This window comes from Rhododendron vialii, chromosome 13a, assembly GCF_030253575.1.
Source record: "Rhododendron vialii isolate Sample 1 chromosome 13a, ASM3025357v1".
Lineage (NCBI taxonomy): Eukaryota > Viridiplantae > Streptophyta > Magnoliopsida > Ericales > Ericaceae > Rhododendron > Rhododendron vialii.
In genome coordinates this window covers 30,129,879-30,147,598 of record NC_080569.1, presented here as the reverse complement: position 1 = coordinate 30,147,598, position 17,720 = coordinate 30,129,879, and the positions used below count along the sequence as shown (strand labels likewise).

At 38.4% G+C, this 17,720-nt stretch overlaps 1 protein-coding gene across 9 annotated transcripts; it reads right to left on the bottom strand.

The window, feature by feature from the left end:
• Positions 1–4,691: 4,691 nt before the first annotated feature.
• LOC131312488 (protein FAR1-RELATED SEQUENCE 3) lies at positions 4,692–17,587 on the bottom strand. Of its 9 annotated transcripts, none has more exons than XM_058340264.1 (7): positions 17,433–17,584; positions 14,190–14,275; positions 10,649–13,072; positions 10,447–10,536; positions 9,842–9,991; positions 7,894–8,010; positions 4,692–5,296 (listed from the first exon to the last, which is right to left on the bottom strand). In XM_058340264.1, the coding sequence occupies exons 3-7, from the start codon at positions 12,896–12,898 to the stop codon at positions 5,252–5,254; spliced, it is 2,652 nt and encodes an 883-aa protein (XP_058196247.1). In that variant the 5' UTR covers positions 12,899–13,072; positions 14,190–14,275; positions 17,433–17,584; the 3' UTR covers positions 4,692–5,251. The 9 variants fall into 9 exon arrangements, with proteins under 9 accessions (XP_058196247.1, XP_058196245.1, XP_058196248.1 ...); XM_058340262.1 differs by having other exon boundaries at positions 10,649–12,996; XM_058340265.1 differs by having other exon boundaries at positions 14,190–14,266; positions 17,433–17,542.
• Positions 17,588–17,720: the final 133 nt, after the last annotated feature.

The window sequence follows — 17,720 nt, the reverse complement described above, 5'->3', positions numbered from 1 at the left end:
ATTGATATGATCGGATAGCACCTGAGAGAGTATTTTACGGTTGGAATATGCTTCTTTGAATTGGCACTTGATTCTATTATATGTTTGATAGTAATAGTAAATTATTGAAAAATGAAGACAATTATGTGGAGTATTTTTTTTTTATGTTGACTAATCAAGATGGGAGATCTAGCACCCCTTAACCTTAAATAACCGGAGGGAATGTATACTGAAATTACATAGCTATATATGACTAGAGAGACAAAGATAGAGAGGAAGAGAGATAGAAGGGATGAGTTTAATCAGCATATCTTTTGTGGTAACGGAATCAGTGACAATGAGAAAAGTGATATAGGTAGGAAAGTTGTCGCAAACGACGGTGATGTCACATAATATGCGTGCGCGTGGGAGAGCGCGATCACGTACGAGCGTGAAAGCGTCTTTTAAAAACCTCCTGAACAACTACAATTTGTGAGTACGAGGATTGAGAGTGCTAGCGTAAAACGAGAATTGAGAGCGGGAGCTAGCGAATGCCATTTTGAAGAATATGTGACCAACAAGGTCCCAACCGAGGGTAAAATTGTCATCCGGTTAAGGCATTCTTTGGCAAGATAGTAGTATATTTAACATCTTTCTATGTGCAAAATTATTTTGAAAATTTGGCAGCATGACCACGATATTAGTCACGCTAATTGTCACTGATCGGAGAATCTTCCAATAATATAGAAGATTATGGAGAGTAGTTGGGCTGGAAATGGTAAGAATCCAGCTCATCTTTTATTGTCAAGAAAGAAACGTAACACGTTGTTTTGAAATGAAATATATATTATATACACTACTACTCCTGAAACCGTCAAACAAAAGTGGTGGGATTTGAAAAATCAAAACCAACTACACGCCCGGGCCAGTTCAACTGTTCAAGAGAGAGAAGGAAAAAAAAAAAAAAAAACTACACTCCCTGGCATGGATATTTTTTGTTAAAATCAGGTGTCCGGGACAGCTTACGTACGCATGTCTCGACTAATCTTGGGGAACCATAAAACCCACCGTCATCTAGCGGATGCCCCACTTAAGACCAGAGCAAATAGAGCATATTTTCACCTATAAAAGTACGTTGACTACATAAGTAGGTTTTGTGTTGCTATATATATGTACATTACATACAGAACTTACTAGAAAGAACTTACAACTTTAAAGTAAGTTTAATATGCAATGTACGTATATATTAGCACAAAACCTGCACTATATATGTCAGTGAGAAATTACTTTAGCAAAACCTAGACCCCAGTATAGATTCGTCACTGGAATATTTATACTAAAGTATCACCAGATAAGCATTCATTGGATTGGTATACAACTATACATGACTTAATTAGACGTTTTTGAAAGTAAAAAAGAAAAATTACTAGAACCACACAAAATTGCGTAACGTGTGATCCCAGACACATTAGTTTGTAGTGGGTGCGAGTCTCTCTGTGAATGTGATCATTGCGTGTGTAAAAAATGTTTGCGTAATTGTGTACGTAGTTGTAGAAGAATTGTTTTTCAATTATATGATTAACCTTCTTTAATTTAGTGGCGTAAAAGACTTCAGTTTGCACATCTTTGTTATCTCGACTTCAGTTTGCACATCTTTGTTATCTCTCGCTCATACAGTAAAGTAAATGACTTCAGTTTGCACATCTTTGTTCTTTCTCATACGTTATTGATCATATTTTGTTCTTATCAGGTGTTTTGGCCCGGCCCATAACCCAAAAGTCGATTATGGTGAAACTTCCTTCCTCTCTATACGATCGCTATGGTAGTTTATAGTCGTCGTAAACCGATGCCATATGAGGATACCCTTGTGCAACTCGCGCCTTAGCGGAGCTTTAGTGATGAGTTCTCCCTTCCAAGACAATAACTACTTTGCAAGAAGTTCACTGTGCTCATCGCCGTGTTATATCAAGGGGGAAAAAAACCCAACATAAATAGGAAAAAATGTTTCGCTACTTCTGGAGCAATGTTCCATGAACCTCCCTCGCTACACATGATATAACGACTCGCCTCATCTAACCTTAGCATAATTACGTAGTTCAAAAAGTTAACCTCAAGTTCTATGTACACAATAGCTGGTCGGAATCACTTATATACGTACCATTTTCAATTTCCTTTTGTTTCCAACATGGGGTGTCACACTAGGCTCGGGAGCATTGGTACATGAGCACCTAATAATCCCTCCACAAATAGTGAGAAAAAAGAGAAGGATGGTGATTCTGGCGCTCCACTTTTGTGCGCAAGCGCTCCATTTTGTACATTATTTTCACGTACAAAGTGGAGTGCCTGATTACAAAAGTGAAGCACCAAAATCAATTTCCAAAAGAGAATCCTTCGGATGATAGAGTGAATGAATGAGTGCGTTCCGAGGTTGAAGTGTCAACATCCCACAATTTTTATGTTGCACTAGATGGTATTATACCAAGCAGAGAATTGCTCAAAGTCAAACCTCTTGTGGCAGCTATAATCATTCACTTGTTTTCATGTTTAAAGTCAACGTACGCGCACTTGACTAATTTTTGAGGAAAGCGTGTATTATTATAATTTTTGAAATTAGTGTACCTTGTAGGAATACCTTCCATCCGAATATTCTACTGTGGTTAAGAACTCATATGACCATGTCTAATGAACGTCACAATGTTGAGTCGTCCCTCGGTCGTTACTTGTTTTTGTTCAAGTCAATTTACACACGCTCAACTGATCTCAAATGAAGGTGACCGTTATCAATATTTTTCATATTAGTATTATACCTTACAAGAACACTTCTCATCCGAATATTCAAGAGTGGTTAAGAACTCATATGATCACGGCATCACGCCTAAGAAAGACCCTAACGATTTTCCGAAGTGCGGCCGCCGTTGAAGTGTCAACCTCACATAATTTTTTTGTTGCACTGGTTTGATATTAATATTGATTAGAGCAACTCCAACGGGGAAGTCCAACCACTAGTGGCACCTTAACCTGGCCGCCTGTTTTTTGGTCCAAATTAACTTACGTGTATCTTAACTGAACTCCGAAAGATCAATTTCACCGTCTAATAGCGTAGTCTAATTACAGTCGGAATGTGAATTCAAACGGTCACTTTTCACAGCCAATCCAGGTTTAACCCTCGTGCCGAACCCACCTTCATACCTTACGTAGCCATTGATAGCAACAAGAAGCAGTCAAAATTGGTAGGCCCTTCATTGCATGCCAAATTGCAAAAAAAAAAAAAAACCGTTTGAGACTAAAAGTAAGCCTTTTTTTGTCAACGACTCGAAATTCTTTGCCTTATATAGTACCAAAAAAAAAAATGGCAATCTGAGGTTTATTTGAATGTCGGGATAAAAACATAACTGTTCAAAAAGACTGGGATGAAAAACTTACATCTCCCCTAGAAGTACTAATATTTAAGTGCCCCAATTATAATCAAGCTTCACGCTTGGTTATTGTTGCCCTACCAACCAAAGGAGGTGAAAACTCAAGAAAATGTGCAGGAGAAAAAGGGCAAAAAAAGATAAAAACTTTCTTCTAGTTACTCGTCTTCTGAGATCAACAAACGCTTCAACATATAATAGAGGCACGCATAATATGCAGAGTGCTACTACTGGTACAGCAGCTGGGGCACAGACAGCACGCGTTTGGGCTTGTCTCAGATCCAACAAAGATAATCGGAACTGCTCATTTTGTTCAATATATTTTTCGTAAGGTTCCCGTAAAAAAATTAGCTCCATCCGACATCGATAAGGGCGTTTACGAAGCGTCCAAAATTGCTATACAAGTTTTCTTAAGCAATTTTGGACACTTCGTAAACTAACTCATCGATGTCGGATGGAACTGATTTTTTACGGAAACCTTAAGCAAAATATATTGAACAATATGAATGGCCCCGATTATTTTTGTTGGATCCAAGATGGGCCCAAACACGCGCTGTCTGTGCCCCAGCTACTGTACCAGTAGCGTTTCTGTCATGTGCACATGGTTGTCGAAGTTGAATTTTTATGGTTGTCGAAGTTGAATTTTTATGGTTGTCAAAGTTGAATTTGGTAAAAACTCTACCACTTACATCACAAAGGAGGGCGCAAGCATCAAAATTAAAAAATGTAGTATGGATCAAATCCAACTTGGCCCAAAAAACTCACCGATTAGAGGAATAAAAAAAGCATCCAATTTTTCGGATTTATTTAAACTCTTTTAGACAAGGTAAGGTAGAAATTCCAAATCGCTGCATAAACCTTGGGGAATAATTGACATCTCTACATTTGAACCATGCTCTTGGTCCCTAGCATCACTAGAGCGAACACCCCTCATGGCACATGGCTACAAAGCTTTAACATCAGGCCGTCCAGAAAAACGCAATACCACAACTAAGCAAAATGGCTTATACAGTAACTCAAAATTACGCATGCATACACGTACATTATAACTAACTAGAGTAATGCGTAACCACCACCATAAAAGCCGTAGTAACAAATAAAACAAACATATGCAAAAGTCAAACCATAAAAATACATAACATATGAATCTTAAGCTCGATTGATGACCAACTATCTTAGCTGCTATAGACTACGAGCACCATAGCTTTCTCCTGTAGCATGAATATGACTGTAAAAAATGCACCTTGTACAATCAAAATACCATTCAAAGAGAAAGCACGAAAGTTAGTCACAAAAAAAAAAAAAAAAAAAGCTCCCGTAAACATAGAAATGCTATCTGCTAACAATGTATATACACGTACGCAAATTTCATAATTACACATCCAATCGAAACCTAATCCTGTCTCTAAGGACAAGTAAAACATCAGATTTATTTCACTCTTACTTAGGCCAACATGTCCTGCCTTCCTCTTTTTGTTCGGACTGCACTGCTGAGCACCAATGCTCGCAACAAAAATGAAAGATCATAAGCAAAACACACTGAGAGGTTAGAAAGTAAGCAGAATAAACCAAGAGATGTACCATTCCCCTACGACGAAAAAAAGCACGAAAAATAGCATACACAATAGCCTCCTCTTCCCTAGGCACCGTATAGCCCCAAACAACACTTTGATGTTTGCATTCTTGGCTTTGATGAGTTAGATGTACAGATATGCAAGAATGAGGCTTCCATGGAAGGGCAAGAGATGCAAGAAAACCTAAATGATAGATACAACTCAGGGCGTACCCAAGTCAATAAGAGCAATGCCAAATGGCAGACATCAGCCAAATACCATCCACCAGCTTGACACCAGGTCATAGAACAGGAAAGACAATTGTCTCTACTTCCGTTGCTTTTTTGATGGACTCTCAGAATGGGTCTCAGCCTGCCAAGTACAAGTTCCATATCCATAAACCAAAATCAAAACGAAGAAATAGCATTAAGCAATCGATGCATCTTTTTGACAGGGAATTTACTCTAGAAAGGAAAAAAGTAACCTATCACTAGATTTGGAAATGGTTTTAGTTTAAAGCCTTACTTGAGATATTCGTCTCGAGGACAAGTGAGAATTTGAATTAGCTGAATCACTTGTGAGGTTACTTTGAGTTAAAATGAAAAGTTTTACTTTGACTTTTCCACAAGGATAAGCAATTTGAGACATCACAAAATAGAATATTTGACAAGCAATATGGTGGAGGGAGCACTAGTATTTTTTTTTCTTTTATCGGCATTTGAATTACAATGTATCTCTTGTGACACTTTTCTTTTCCAAAGCCCACCATAAGCATCTATGGAGCCCGTCATAGGTTTTCCACAAGCCCATTCATGTAGAAATATCTTTTCCAGTATCTTCATACCTTGCCAATAGCTCCTTCACAGAGAAATAACTACCACAATTGACCTCGTACGTATTACCTGATACTACTGGTTCAAGCGCTAAATGTGTATTGACGAAGCTTCAAATCCCTCTTGGATTGCAGCAAGTCCTTAATGGGGTGGGGTAAATCTATTTGGTGGCTCAAACCCAATCAAGCCAAAATCTTTTAACTTTGTGTATCAAGCTTATATCGAATACTAAACATGCTGAGTCCATCTCATATTCTCTCCTCTCACTACATATATGCATATCATTGTAGAGAGGTTTAAAGTTGTATCAGAGAGAGAGAGAGAGAGAGAGAGAGAGAGAGAGAGAGAGAGATCCAATTTAGTATTTGGGTGTGTTGTAATTGCTCCTCCACATACTGAAATTTGCTGACAGTGGACGTCTGCTATTGCAGAAACATGCTGAATTTCTCTTAGTTTGAGATGTGTGCTTATCTGGGTATCCACCAGCAAAACAGTTCGTTCACTCTTTCTCATGCTTAAGACCCCTAACTTTCGATAGGGGTATTGGCGGGGGAGGACTGGAGACACTCCTAACCTTTGGGCATCATTTGGCTGCTCTAAAAAATTTGTACCATTGAAATAACAGCCTCCCCATAACTCCAAAATACCACTCTGTAATCCTAAAAGAAAACTCGTCTAGCACGAATACTTGTCAATCCTCATTAATTACTTTAAGACATGATTGAAATATCTAGTTGTGCTTCCCTCTTACATATGTAGATGCCCTCCCCACTCAAAGTAATGGGTTTATACTCTCTTCCGGTCCTTTGTGCATAATATTCCATAGAGATCATTACATGCTTTAAATATAGCATCTCTAACAGCCTTTCGACTTGTTTATTTGTGGTCACATCTTCCACAAAGTTTCTCATTCCTACTGCATTGCCAAGTTCAATACCAAACTGATTTTGTCTTCACTACAGTGGAAACAATCTCATTTCCTCACTTGGTATTCTTCTTACAAACTGGGCCAGTTCCTTTGACTTAAAAAGTTCGTACTTGGTTACTTCTGACACACTTGCCTATCAGCCTTCACATTACATCAGTTTCATCTTGGAAATAGCATGTCACTTCCTCTAACATTGAGGGGAAACTGGGAAAAAAAAAATCATTTTGGAAGTTGGAATTGTTCCAATGAAACTCAAAAATGATACAGTTCTTCACAATTTCTTAGGAGCTAACTACAATGATCCACAAGTTAGTTTCATTAGTTCCATTATCATTTCACCTAAAGTGTCAACAAGTACCCAATATTTTCTGGTAAACTCTGAACAGACCCAGATTAGCAACACCTGATTTTTCTCCACTAACATATTTCCTTAACCCTGGTCCCGCATTAGATTACCTTGACGTACAGAGTATCAGACTACTAGAGCTTCCGGGCAAAAAAAAAAACTACATAAAAGAAAAAAAATTCCCAAGACAATCTCATACACTAACCACTCCCATCTACATGCCCAAATACACACACACCAAAATTAAGGCATTAATTAACAAGGTGGGTGTGGTCTATGGAAATGAATTAGAAAGAAGTTTGTCCAAAGTAAGACTCCTATCAGTATACCACAAATAATACTTCCAAACATAGCATCCTTTTCACCTCCTAAAGAGCAACAGAACCCAAAAAAAAAAAAAACCCAGAACAGATTCTCAAACCTTACTGACTTCACTGTTCCATTCCACAAAACGCCCGAAAAACACCACCAAACAGAAAAAGGAAACTAGTGGTTATCAGAGGACTGGCCTCCACAAATTATCTAGTTCAGAATGTTGATGTAAGACCTTTTAGTTTTTGCTACATTCAGATGCAAAACCTAAAGAGAAAAAACAGCCACAAAAAAGGGAATAGAAAGTAAGATGTGCCGGACAAATCAACAGAATCAGAACTTCCACTTTAATTCCCTTCAGAAATCAAAAGTTTAAGAATGTAGAGTTCCCCATAATCACGTCTAGAATCTAACCAGAACCCTGTAAGATAAAGAGCAACGAAAAGCACAATGGAAGACATTGTAATACTCTCCTAAGGGTATGTAGCCATGCAGAGCATATGCATTGAAAACATATAGTCATTTCTAGACTTAGACAGACAATGCGTACCGCATTAGAGAGTTGTTCTCGTATGTAAGCCATTGATCTCAACATGGCACCTAAAGTATCCCTCGACACCTGAAATTTAACCTCTGATTCTCCTGAAGTTGTCTCAGTATCTTGGAGCTGAAAGATATGAAGGAAGAATGACCACTTTGAATACATAAATAGTGACAGTAAACATGCAAAAAGATGAAGGCAACAGAAAGGTGTCGACATTTTGACGCACAAACCAGATATGCATAGTGTTATTGAATGACATTAGTGTACATGAACGATTAATGATGTGACATGAATTTCTAAACGTTACTATATCATCCATCAAAAAATTTGCCTGTCAAACATGACTGTAGGAGAAAAAGAAGAATAAACCCTAGATCAAATAGAAAAAAGTTATTGTTAAAAGAGACTATTATAATGCGAGAGAAAAAGCTGACTAGCCAAAGTAGAAAATTGGCTTAGTAATAATTGGCCTAGAATTTGTTGAGCCTGGATTAGATGTTCCAAGCTGCTTCCTACCTCAAAGCCATTCAACTAAACCATTTCAACCAAAATTAGCAGCTGTCCAGATACTCATGTAAATTCCATGTGCGAAAATCCAACACCTGCCAAATAAAAATTCAAGCAATAACCGTCCTTTCCAATCATGTATCCTGTAACTTTTTCCTACATCGTAGAACATTGAACATTAAGCCTTCAAGATATCCTAAACCTATATCCACCAAAAGCCAACATTAACTTTCAAATCCCCCTAATTGAATTTCTCCCACCCCCTTGCAAGTCCCACCCATTTCCATTGCGTTAAGGCTTGCTCTTTGCCTCTGTGCGTACAAGGAGGATGAGCCCAATGCCTACTGACCCTGAAATAGTATTTGTAATGAGGTTTACCAAATACTTGATGTTGCCGGATTGAAGTTTGAACAGTTTACCATAAAAAATTAAGATTCCATGCCTGGAAGTCTGCCACTGTCTGTGAAAAAGTTCAGCTTTCACGATTATTCGTTAAAGGTACGCAAGGCTCTTGCTTAACTAAAATTCCAAGGGGCATACTGAGAGTCACTTCCGAAGGGGCTTCTCAAACAGCCAAATTCTGCTTAAGAGTGTGCCCCTGTGTTAGCTTTGGCTATAAAATTAGTGAAGAATTCTCCAGGAAGCAGCTCAAGAAGTGACCTACAGACGGCAACAAAACAAGGCAAATACAGGTGGTACCATTCACAGTAACCCAAAACAGCTCCAAATTCCCAGCGTTTCTGGCATGATTGAAATCCAGCACATCACAACACATACTTCTTTCATGAACCCCGTCACAACTTTATCAGGCCTTTCCACTACAAATCCAATTACAACCAACCCTTAAAAGAAACTCTTTTGGAATCACTATAAAATTGGAAAACCTCTAAACACACTGGTGTACAACAGTTTGGTAACTTGTAGAGACCTGATGGAGCCTGCCACTGTATCCACAAACACACAGTAACTGTTCAGACCTTAACTTGTTAGAACGCTTCTGAGATTGCTGGTAGAAAGTAAAATATATGTTTCTCTAACTAATCCTACATTGTTAAGCTCGACAGAAAATGGTTATTGGCTTACTGCCCAAAGAGAAAAGGTTCATGGTGTAACTCAAAAAACAAGAACACAATAGAACTTTTGATGAAGATTCAAGAAAACGAAGATCAATGACAACCAAGAAAAGAAGAACGAGAAGAAAATTACATGAACCGCTTTTATCCCGCATGGCCACCGTATGGTATAGTTTCGAGTATGGAATGGGGGTCCAACAAATCCCAATTTACTAATAATGGAGCAAACTCCAAGGAATCCATAGATTAAACCAACCTAAATCCGTACCCCACCTCACCGTCACAAAGGGAAAATTTGACATGTTAAATAAATAGTCAAATAAGCATTAAACTTGAATGAGAAAAAAAAGGTAAAAGATATTGAATTTACATACCTTCAGATTTATGACAGCAACCTTATTAGCTGGAGTGGACAGCTGTTCACTGATGTATGCCATAGATCTCAACATGGGCTCTAGCGTGACTCTTGATAGCTGAAACTTAATTTCTGATTCCCCTGAAGATGTCCTGCTATAATCTTGCAACTGCAAGAGCAAAACCAAAATTGGATGCAACCGTAACACTATCAGTGTGCGAGACAAGACTACACATATACAGCAGCTAACTAATCTAAATGCTCCACAAACCAAAAGAAAAAAGAAAAACCACCAAAAGATCAAATCCCTTCCTGAATCAAGCTATTAGGAATCATCAATTTCTTTCCACCCCTATGCATCATATGGCGTTTATAAAACAAAGAGGAGCTTCAATCCATGCTTCTCCTAGCATATGGTCATCCTATCAGTAAAACTACCATTTAACCCCAAAAGAAAGACAAATATAATAAATCACTAATGCCCCACCTCTTTACTGCATCACCAGCATAATCATTTGATTGTTTGATTAACAGATTATAACATGCACAAAATAGAATTGTAGCAATAAAGTAGTCCGGATAGAATTGCTAAGCGAATGATATATAAAGACTTGCATCGCATACCTTCAGGTTGATAACGGCTACTCTATTTGCAGGTGCTAAAGTCTTATTCTCCATCACCCACGTCATAGACTTAAGACAAGGAAGAACCACCTTTGCGAAAGAAGGAAAAAATAAAAGCAAAGTTATGTTCCAAATTATTGGAAACCGAGGATATTGAAGAACAAAAGTTGATAGAGAATGTACTATATCTCTCCCATCCTACCATGTTATCGGGATGACCATCATCACTGTGAACAGACACGGGGGCCATGCGTGGCAAATTTAAATCAGAAACATGTTGAGCAGGAACATTAGCATCATTGAGATTAAAGCGCAGTGTAATTTCATCTTGCCGAGGCCATAATAAAGGGACCATATCTGGAGCCGAAGTAGAGTTCCTCCTGTCATCATAACCTATCCCACTACCTTTTGAGCTAGGAGGCGCAACTTTCGCAACATTCTTCTTCGCAGCAGCCACTTTCTTTCCTCCTTCCCTGAGAGCAACCATTGCCACGTTAAAGGTCTCTGGAGCTATTGCTGCTTCCTCTGCATATTTGATTGCTTCTTTGCATAGATGGTTGTACCGGAATGCCAACGACTCCTGACCTTGGTGTTCAAAATGATTATCAGAGCCAAAACCATTTTTGGCATTTCTTGTCCAACGCTTCATGATATAATGCGATGGCAGAGTAAGTACATTTGTCACAGTAAAAACAGTCAAAATGTGCCTACAAAGGATGCCTGAATACTCAAACATCTGGCAGCTACAACTAGCTCTCATGTCTGGCCCATTCAATGTAACTATGTAGGCTTTGCTGTCATCCTCAAATTTTGCAACCCTAAATGTGCTAATAGCCCCGTCATCATCAATCCTATTTGCAGTATACACAAAGGTCTCAACTAACTCATCTTGGAATTTTGCAAATATTTTCCTTGTGTAGAGATTTGCTGCCTGTTTCTCCATAGGTGACGGTGTCCTCAACACTGGAGTGGTGCACATTGTGTCAAAATCTGCTTCTATTGCCTTTTCAAATGAACTCTCTAAAGCTCTTTCATATTGCCTAAAGAACATCGGTAAAGTTGTCTGTTGGTTTACATAGCCCTCAAAGAAGGAACTTTGAAATCCTTGGTTTGGAGAAATTGCAGCAAAAAACGAATCCCGAAAATACGCAGGAACCCATTTTGCCCGCGCATTATATAAAGACTGAAGCCAATCATTTCTCCTGAGATCATACTTATCAAGGATAGAATCCCAAGAAGATTCAAATTCCTCAATCGTGTCAGTCGAATTGATGCAATTATACAGATCAACCTGAAAATTGGGATGTGAATAACATGCGTGAGCCAACTTTTCCGGCCCTTCTCTCAACATATCCCACTTGTTAAAACAATGCCGGGCTTCAGGAAACACCAGCGCCACTGCTGCCTGTATGGCTTTGTCCTGATCTGTGACTAGGGAGACAGGTGCCTGATCATTCATCGCAGCAAGAAATGTCCTGAACAGCCATACAAATGTAGCCTCAGATTCATCTAGAAGTAACGCACAACCAAACAAAACTGTTTGACCATGATGGTTCACCCCCGTAAATGGAACAAATGGTACTTTATACTGGTTCACTCTGTACATTGTGTCCAACGTAAAAGTATCACCAAAATGTCTATAAGCAGATCTCGACCTTGCATCTGACCAAAAAACATTTGCCATGCGGTTATCTTCATCAAGTTGTATTGCATAGTAAAAACCAGGATTCTCGGCCTGCATTTTCTTGAAATAATCCAACAGATTCTGAGCATCCTTTCCTAATGTCCTCTTTCGACTAGAAGGTCTAGCTGAATGACCCACACTCCCGGAGTTCTTAACTGCGCGATTTGATTCTACAGGAGGAGCACTCCTAGCTCCACGATTTGCCTCCGTAGAAGAGACGCGGTTTCCATCCGTGGAAACATACATAACACCACTTGGAACAACACCCACCCCTTCTTCATAAGCTTCAGCCATATTCTTGGCAGCGCCAGTAAAATGCCTGCGTGGTCTAAGGTGATGCACCTTACTAGGACTCACGATATCGTGACTATGCTCCTTCACAAATTTTGTCACAATCCACTTATCTTTGCCGTTTAACTCTATTCTGAGCATTGCACCACAGCTATCACCAGCCCTTCTTCTTAAGCCATCTTTGGCACATAAATACTCCCGAAATGTAACGGCTCCATCAGACCTGGAACGACTATACTGACGAAACCGGATGCTAAAACCAACACGTCTGGCATACTCACTATAGAAATTCTTGACAGCATCTTCAGAATCAAACTCCATACCAACATGTGGCTCGGCATCCCCATCCTCATCCGAAGTCATAGAATTTCCAGTTGTATTTGCTTCTCCGCCATCATTGGCTTCAGCATCTTCATCATCTGCGATGGCACTAAGCCCCATGTTACCCTCTTCCATGTCAATCACTTCAACATCCATTCTAACCACTTCAAATCACCAATATACGTATGCTTCAAAGTGCAGGCCAACAATATTGGAATGCTTTTCCTTTCATCTGAAACAATATTGGTGCTAATCTGCACAAAGCTTCAATGCTTCAAGCTTGAAAGACGCATTGCAACATGGGCAACAGACTTCCATTTCATAATTAAACTACGTACACAAAAGTCCAGTCATAGTAAAAATCGAAAAGGTACGGTGATCTCAACTCGATTACTAAGAAGTCGTACAAAAAGATAACAAGTCACATAAACCATAGACCTTCCATGAACCTCTAGACATTAACCGACCACCTAAATTCCATTGTATGCTTTAGCAATTCAAAGGGAAAACAAGCATAAGACAGAAAATTCATGACAAGAAAAGGATTTATAATTATTATTTAAGCTTTAATGATGTCACCGAGCTGAACAAAGCATGGTTAAGCAGAGGTCATTATTATCTACCTTTTTCTTCAGTATTTCGGAAATAACATTGTTATCTACCAATGTTACATGTAGTAGGATACAAGCAACTGGTGCGGATGCAAGTCCAAATGTCAAGCCTTCCTAACCTTAAATCCTAGGTTTTCAGGGTATGTGACCGAAAGTTCTAACCATTAAGCCTAGGTTATTGGGATACTGTCCAAAGCTAGCTAAGGGTACAGAGACGCGGCTTCAACGAATCGACAGTAATTAACAATTTAACATTAGTTAAACACTCCACAAGAATTTAAGATCAGATTCAAATTTCAAGGGATGAGATCCCCATGTTCAAGCAAGTTTTTCCCCAAACAAGACTTCTTTTACTTTCCAGCAACGAAACTGGAACAATGATCATAGTTTGGGCAGAGGCAATAATAGTATGAACTTGATAGTTCTAGGCTATACCTCCATTAGGCTGAAAGACTGCTTTATTTCCCCCAAATCTGTTTCAGTACATTTTGATAGGTTCTTCAGGATAGAATACTACTCCCTCTATCCCAAACTATTTGGACCTCTCAAAAATTTATCTGTAATTTTTCATTTATAACCATCTTTTGTAACATATGATCTCACTTAGTTCTATTAGACAAAGTTCATCAAATCTTTAAAACAACATAGTGTAAGTTATAAAATATGCATAATTTTTAGAGGTGAAAATGGACAATCTTTAAAGGACGAAGTGAGTGAAAAAAACATGATTACAGGGACTCTCCAACAACACGAAGAATAACAACGGTCAACGAATGATCTTGATGAGCAAATAAATAAATCTGTATATTGAATATATTAAATAAATTAGGACACACCTGAATTGGGTGCAATTAGATGGAATTTTTTCCCAGATTATTTCCTCTCACTTGCAAAGCTTCAGATCTCTCTCTTTCTACAACACCTAACATCCAATGCCCAATTTAGGATTATTGGAACAGGAAGATTTCCTATGAAAAATACAAAGCAGAATATACTTCATGGTTACTCTTATCCAAAAACCAATCAATCTACAATTTACTACTCTTATCAAAAGACCACCACAACGGTGAACATGGAAAGAACCAGAATTATCAAAGGCTCAAGGCGCACCGAGGCGCCATGGTCCCTGTTAAGAAGCACATACACTTAAAACAAGGTGGTGCGTCTACGTCCGACAAGTGTCGGACATCGATACTCCTCGGACACGTGTATAATACTCTTTCTTCCGTAGCCATTATTAGAAAACAAAAATCTTAATTTGAACACGTGTCTGACACAATTTCTTTAACGCGTACAACACTTTTGTTGAAGGTCTAAATAAAAAAGTTGCCCCTCTCTCCAACAGCTTAAGCTTTTAGATGAATTGATGGTTAACAATCTAATAACTTTTTTGGTGTCTATGACTAAGGGAAAAATATGTGATTGTCACTTCTTGGACACTTCAAACATGTGATTATCAAAGATTTTGGAATTCAACATTTCACTATGATATGCAAACTAGGAAAAATAGTAATTCTTATGACTAATCATATTTAAATTCAATTGGAATTTTTAAAGGCTTTCTTGAGGAAACCTAACCATGCTCGTGTCTTATTTTTTAAGGATTTCTTGAGTGATAACTTGTTTTATCTCATGATTCTCCTCAATTGGATAATTTGGGACGTACGCTTATGGTATACACCTACATAACAATATAATTAATATGTATAATTGAACATATCCCAACGTGTCTGTGTCCTACATTTTTTGAACAATAACGCGTCTGCGTGTTCATGTCTTGCCGTCTGCATAGCCTGTCCCCATCCGTGCTTCTTAGGTCCCATGGTGCCTAGGCGCGAGGTGAGGTGCACGCTTCATAAAAGTGACACATGTTACAAACAAAAATGTGGAATTTGGATATAGGCAAAAATTTAACCTCAGAAATCCTCAAAAACTCCAAAACCCATAAAACGTAACTTTTAAAATGTTTAAATAACCAAATGGCAAATACTAACCAAAACATAACATCCATAAAGGTTAACATAATAACGTTTAGCTTTGGAAACATAATAAAATGAATAACGTCAATACAACAACAATAACAGTACCCTATGAAGCAACAACACTCCACGGAGATCGCCATACCATTTTCGGACACGCTAGAGACGCGTCGGAAAACACATGTAACATGCATGGGGTATGTCCCTTGAATTTAATTGATTTTTTGGAGTGGGTAACGGCAGGGACACGTAAAGGGACACACCGGGTTAGTTATGTAAGCCTTTAATTTTTTCTCGGGGGCAAAAATGTTATTACTGTAAATATTTGGGTTGATAGTGTGATCAAGTATATAAAGACAAACCTAACAGATCAATCAAAGCCAAAAAGAGGAAAGCGTCCTGGTTTGAAGCCTTTAACCTCGATCAATTGATCGATCATCTCTCTCTCTCTGAATTATATAGATATGTATTCGAGTATATGTACCTTAGTTGCAGGAACCTTCAACTATGCCCACGTTTCTCCCGTCGAAGGAAACTCCAAGAAACCCGTCCCAATGACGACGGGAACTCGTTCCTTACCTATACAGGAACTTACACCCAAAAAACGGTTGAGAGACTTACGATTCAAGTTGCAATTGGTACCTTTAAAATTGTTTTGATCTTGTTAGTGAGCACATCTGATATTAACCTTCTAGAGTCATATTAATGCCCTTAACTTTTACGCCTACTTAATATGCACAAGAGCTCTATTGTGTAATCATGTGCTACAATAAAAATGTTGAAATATAACTAGAAACTTATAATTTTAATAGTAATATTTTATGTGGTAGAATAATATTTTTATATTAACATTTAACAATATAAAATTCCAAAATATATTTATAATTTTAATAATTTTTCCTAACCGCTCCCAATGGCGCTCCCACACTTCTGTGATCATCCGCTCCCCCGTCCCCGCCCCCACTCCCGCTTCGTGTAACTAAGATATGTACGTACGTCTTCATATGTCAGCATATATCATATATTCGTATATCTCAGTACATCTATGACAATATTTATATTGCCGTATATTTTAGATTGTATCAGAACATTTCTTACATATATGTCAACTACATCAATATATAAAATGTATTTGTCTATATCAGTATGAAAACAGGTATATATATGTACATATATATACATATCCTGTTGTGTCCCCATTTTCTTAAAATTCCCGCGTCTTGTGTCCGTATCTGTGTTTGTCTACATAGAAAGTACTCCATATAACCACCACCGATGGGGTATGGGCGGGGAAGGACAGGAAATAGACCTAACCTTCGGCACCATATGCACAAAGAGGTTGCTCTCATAAAGTTTTTAACTGAAATAGCAGCCTTATATACCTCCAAAATTTGAGGAACTCAAGACGTGCTGTGCAACCATGACCCCGAAGCAAAGCCAGAAGGCATCCAGAAAAAGTCACCCTCTAGTGCGCTTCAAGAACTGCACCTCAACTGAAGGCATTTGAGGCACTATAGACAGCTCGGTTGACCACGCCATATGGGCGATCAATCGCCAAAGGGGCTGATGGGGCTATATTTCTCCCTAACTCGTCTTTTCTCTCCCTGTCATATGCAGCTAATTGGGATTTCAAGCTTGTATAAGGAGGAAGGTGTTTTAAGCTAGGGTTTCCATCTTCAAAATAGTTACAGTAATTATTATTTGTAAACTGCAGACCAAAAATGTGTAAAAATAAGTTTAGAAAGAGAAAAAAAATACATGTAGAGATGGAGAATGCTTCTTTTTTTTTTCGCTTACTACTTTTCTTTGCTTTACTACTACAGACAGATAGGATTATATATATAAGTATAGTCCAGCTCCTCAAAAACAAATCAAACAATATAGTCCCTCAAAGACTCGATATTCAGGGTCGGCCGCCGAGAAAGCCACCGCCCCTCCAAGAAGGGCCCCTCCCTAAAGTAGAAGACTTTAACGAACCATGCCCAAGAATGTTACGTTTCAGCATCTAAATTACCCATAAAAAAAAACAACACAGTGAAAAGGAGAGAGAGATGAAGAACAACAGCTAGACGAGCGGGAACGGAGAAGAAAGAGAGGTACCTGATCTAGTCGTCGTCGCCGGAGCTGATGACCTACGTTCGATTTTGAGGATTTTTGGATGGTTCGGATTCTGGTTCGTTCGATTACCCAGTTAGGGCTGTCAGTCGTCAGAAACATACGAATACTTTAGTTTTATTACATATAAACCGTATAGGTTTAGTAGTATTAGATTTTTACCCCCACAAAGTCAGGCCCTATTCAATTTGAGTCTTGAGAGAGATTGTTTTGAAGTAATAAGTGAAGAAAGATAAATTGAGAAAATTTTATTAGAGATCATGCTCAAGGGTT

Coding starts and splice junctions, on each gene's coding strand:
- LOC131312488 (XM_058340266.1), bottom strand. CDS start 12,898: ATGGATGTTGAAGTGATTGACATGGAAGAGGGTAACATGGGGCTTAGT. Junction 9,992..10,446: donor TAGCCGTTATCAACCTGAAG/GTATGCGATGCA, acceptor TTGCTCTTGCAG/TTGCAAGATTATAGCAGGAC. Junction 8,011..9,841: donor TTGCTGTCATAAATCTGAAG/GTATGTAAATTC, acceptor CATATCTTTCAG/CTCCAAGATACTGAGACAAC.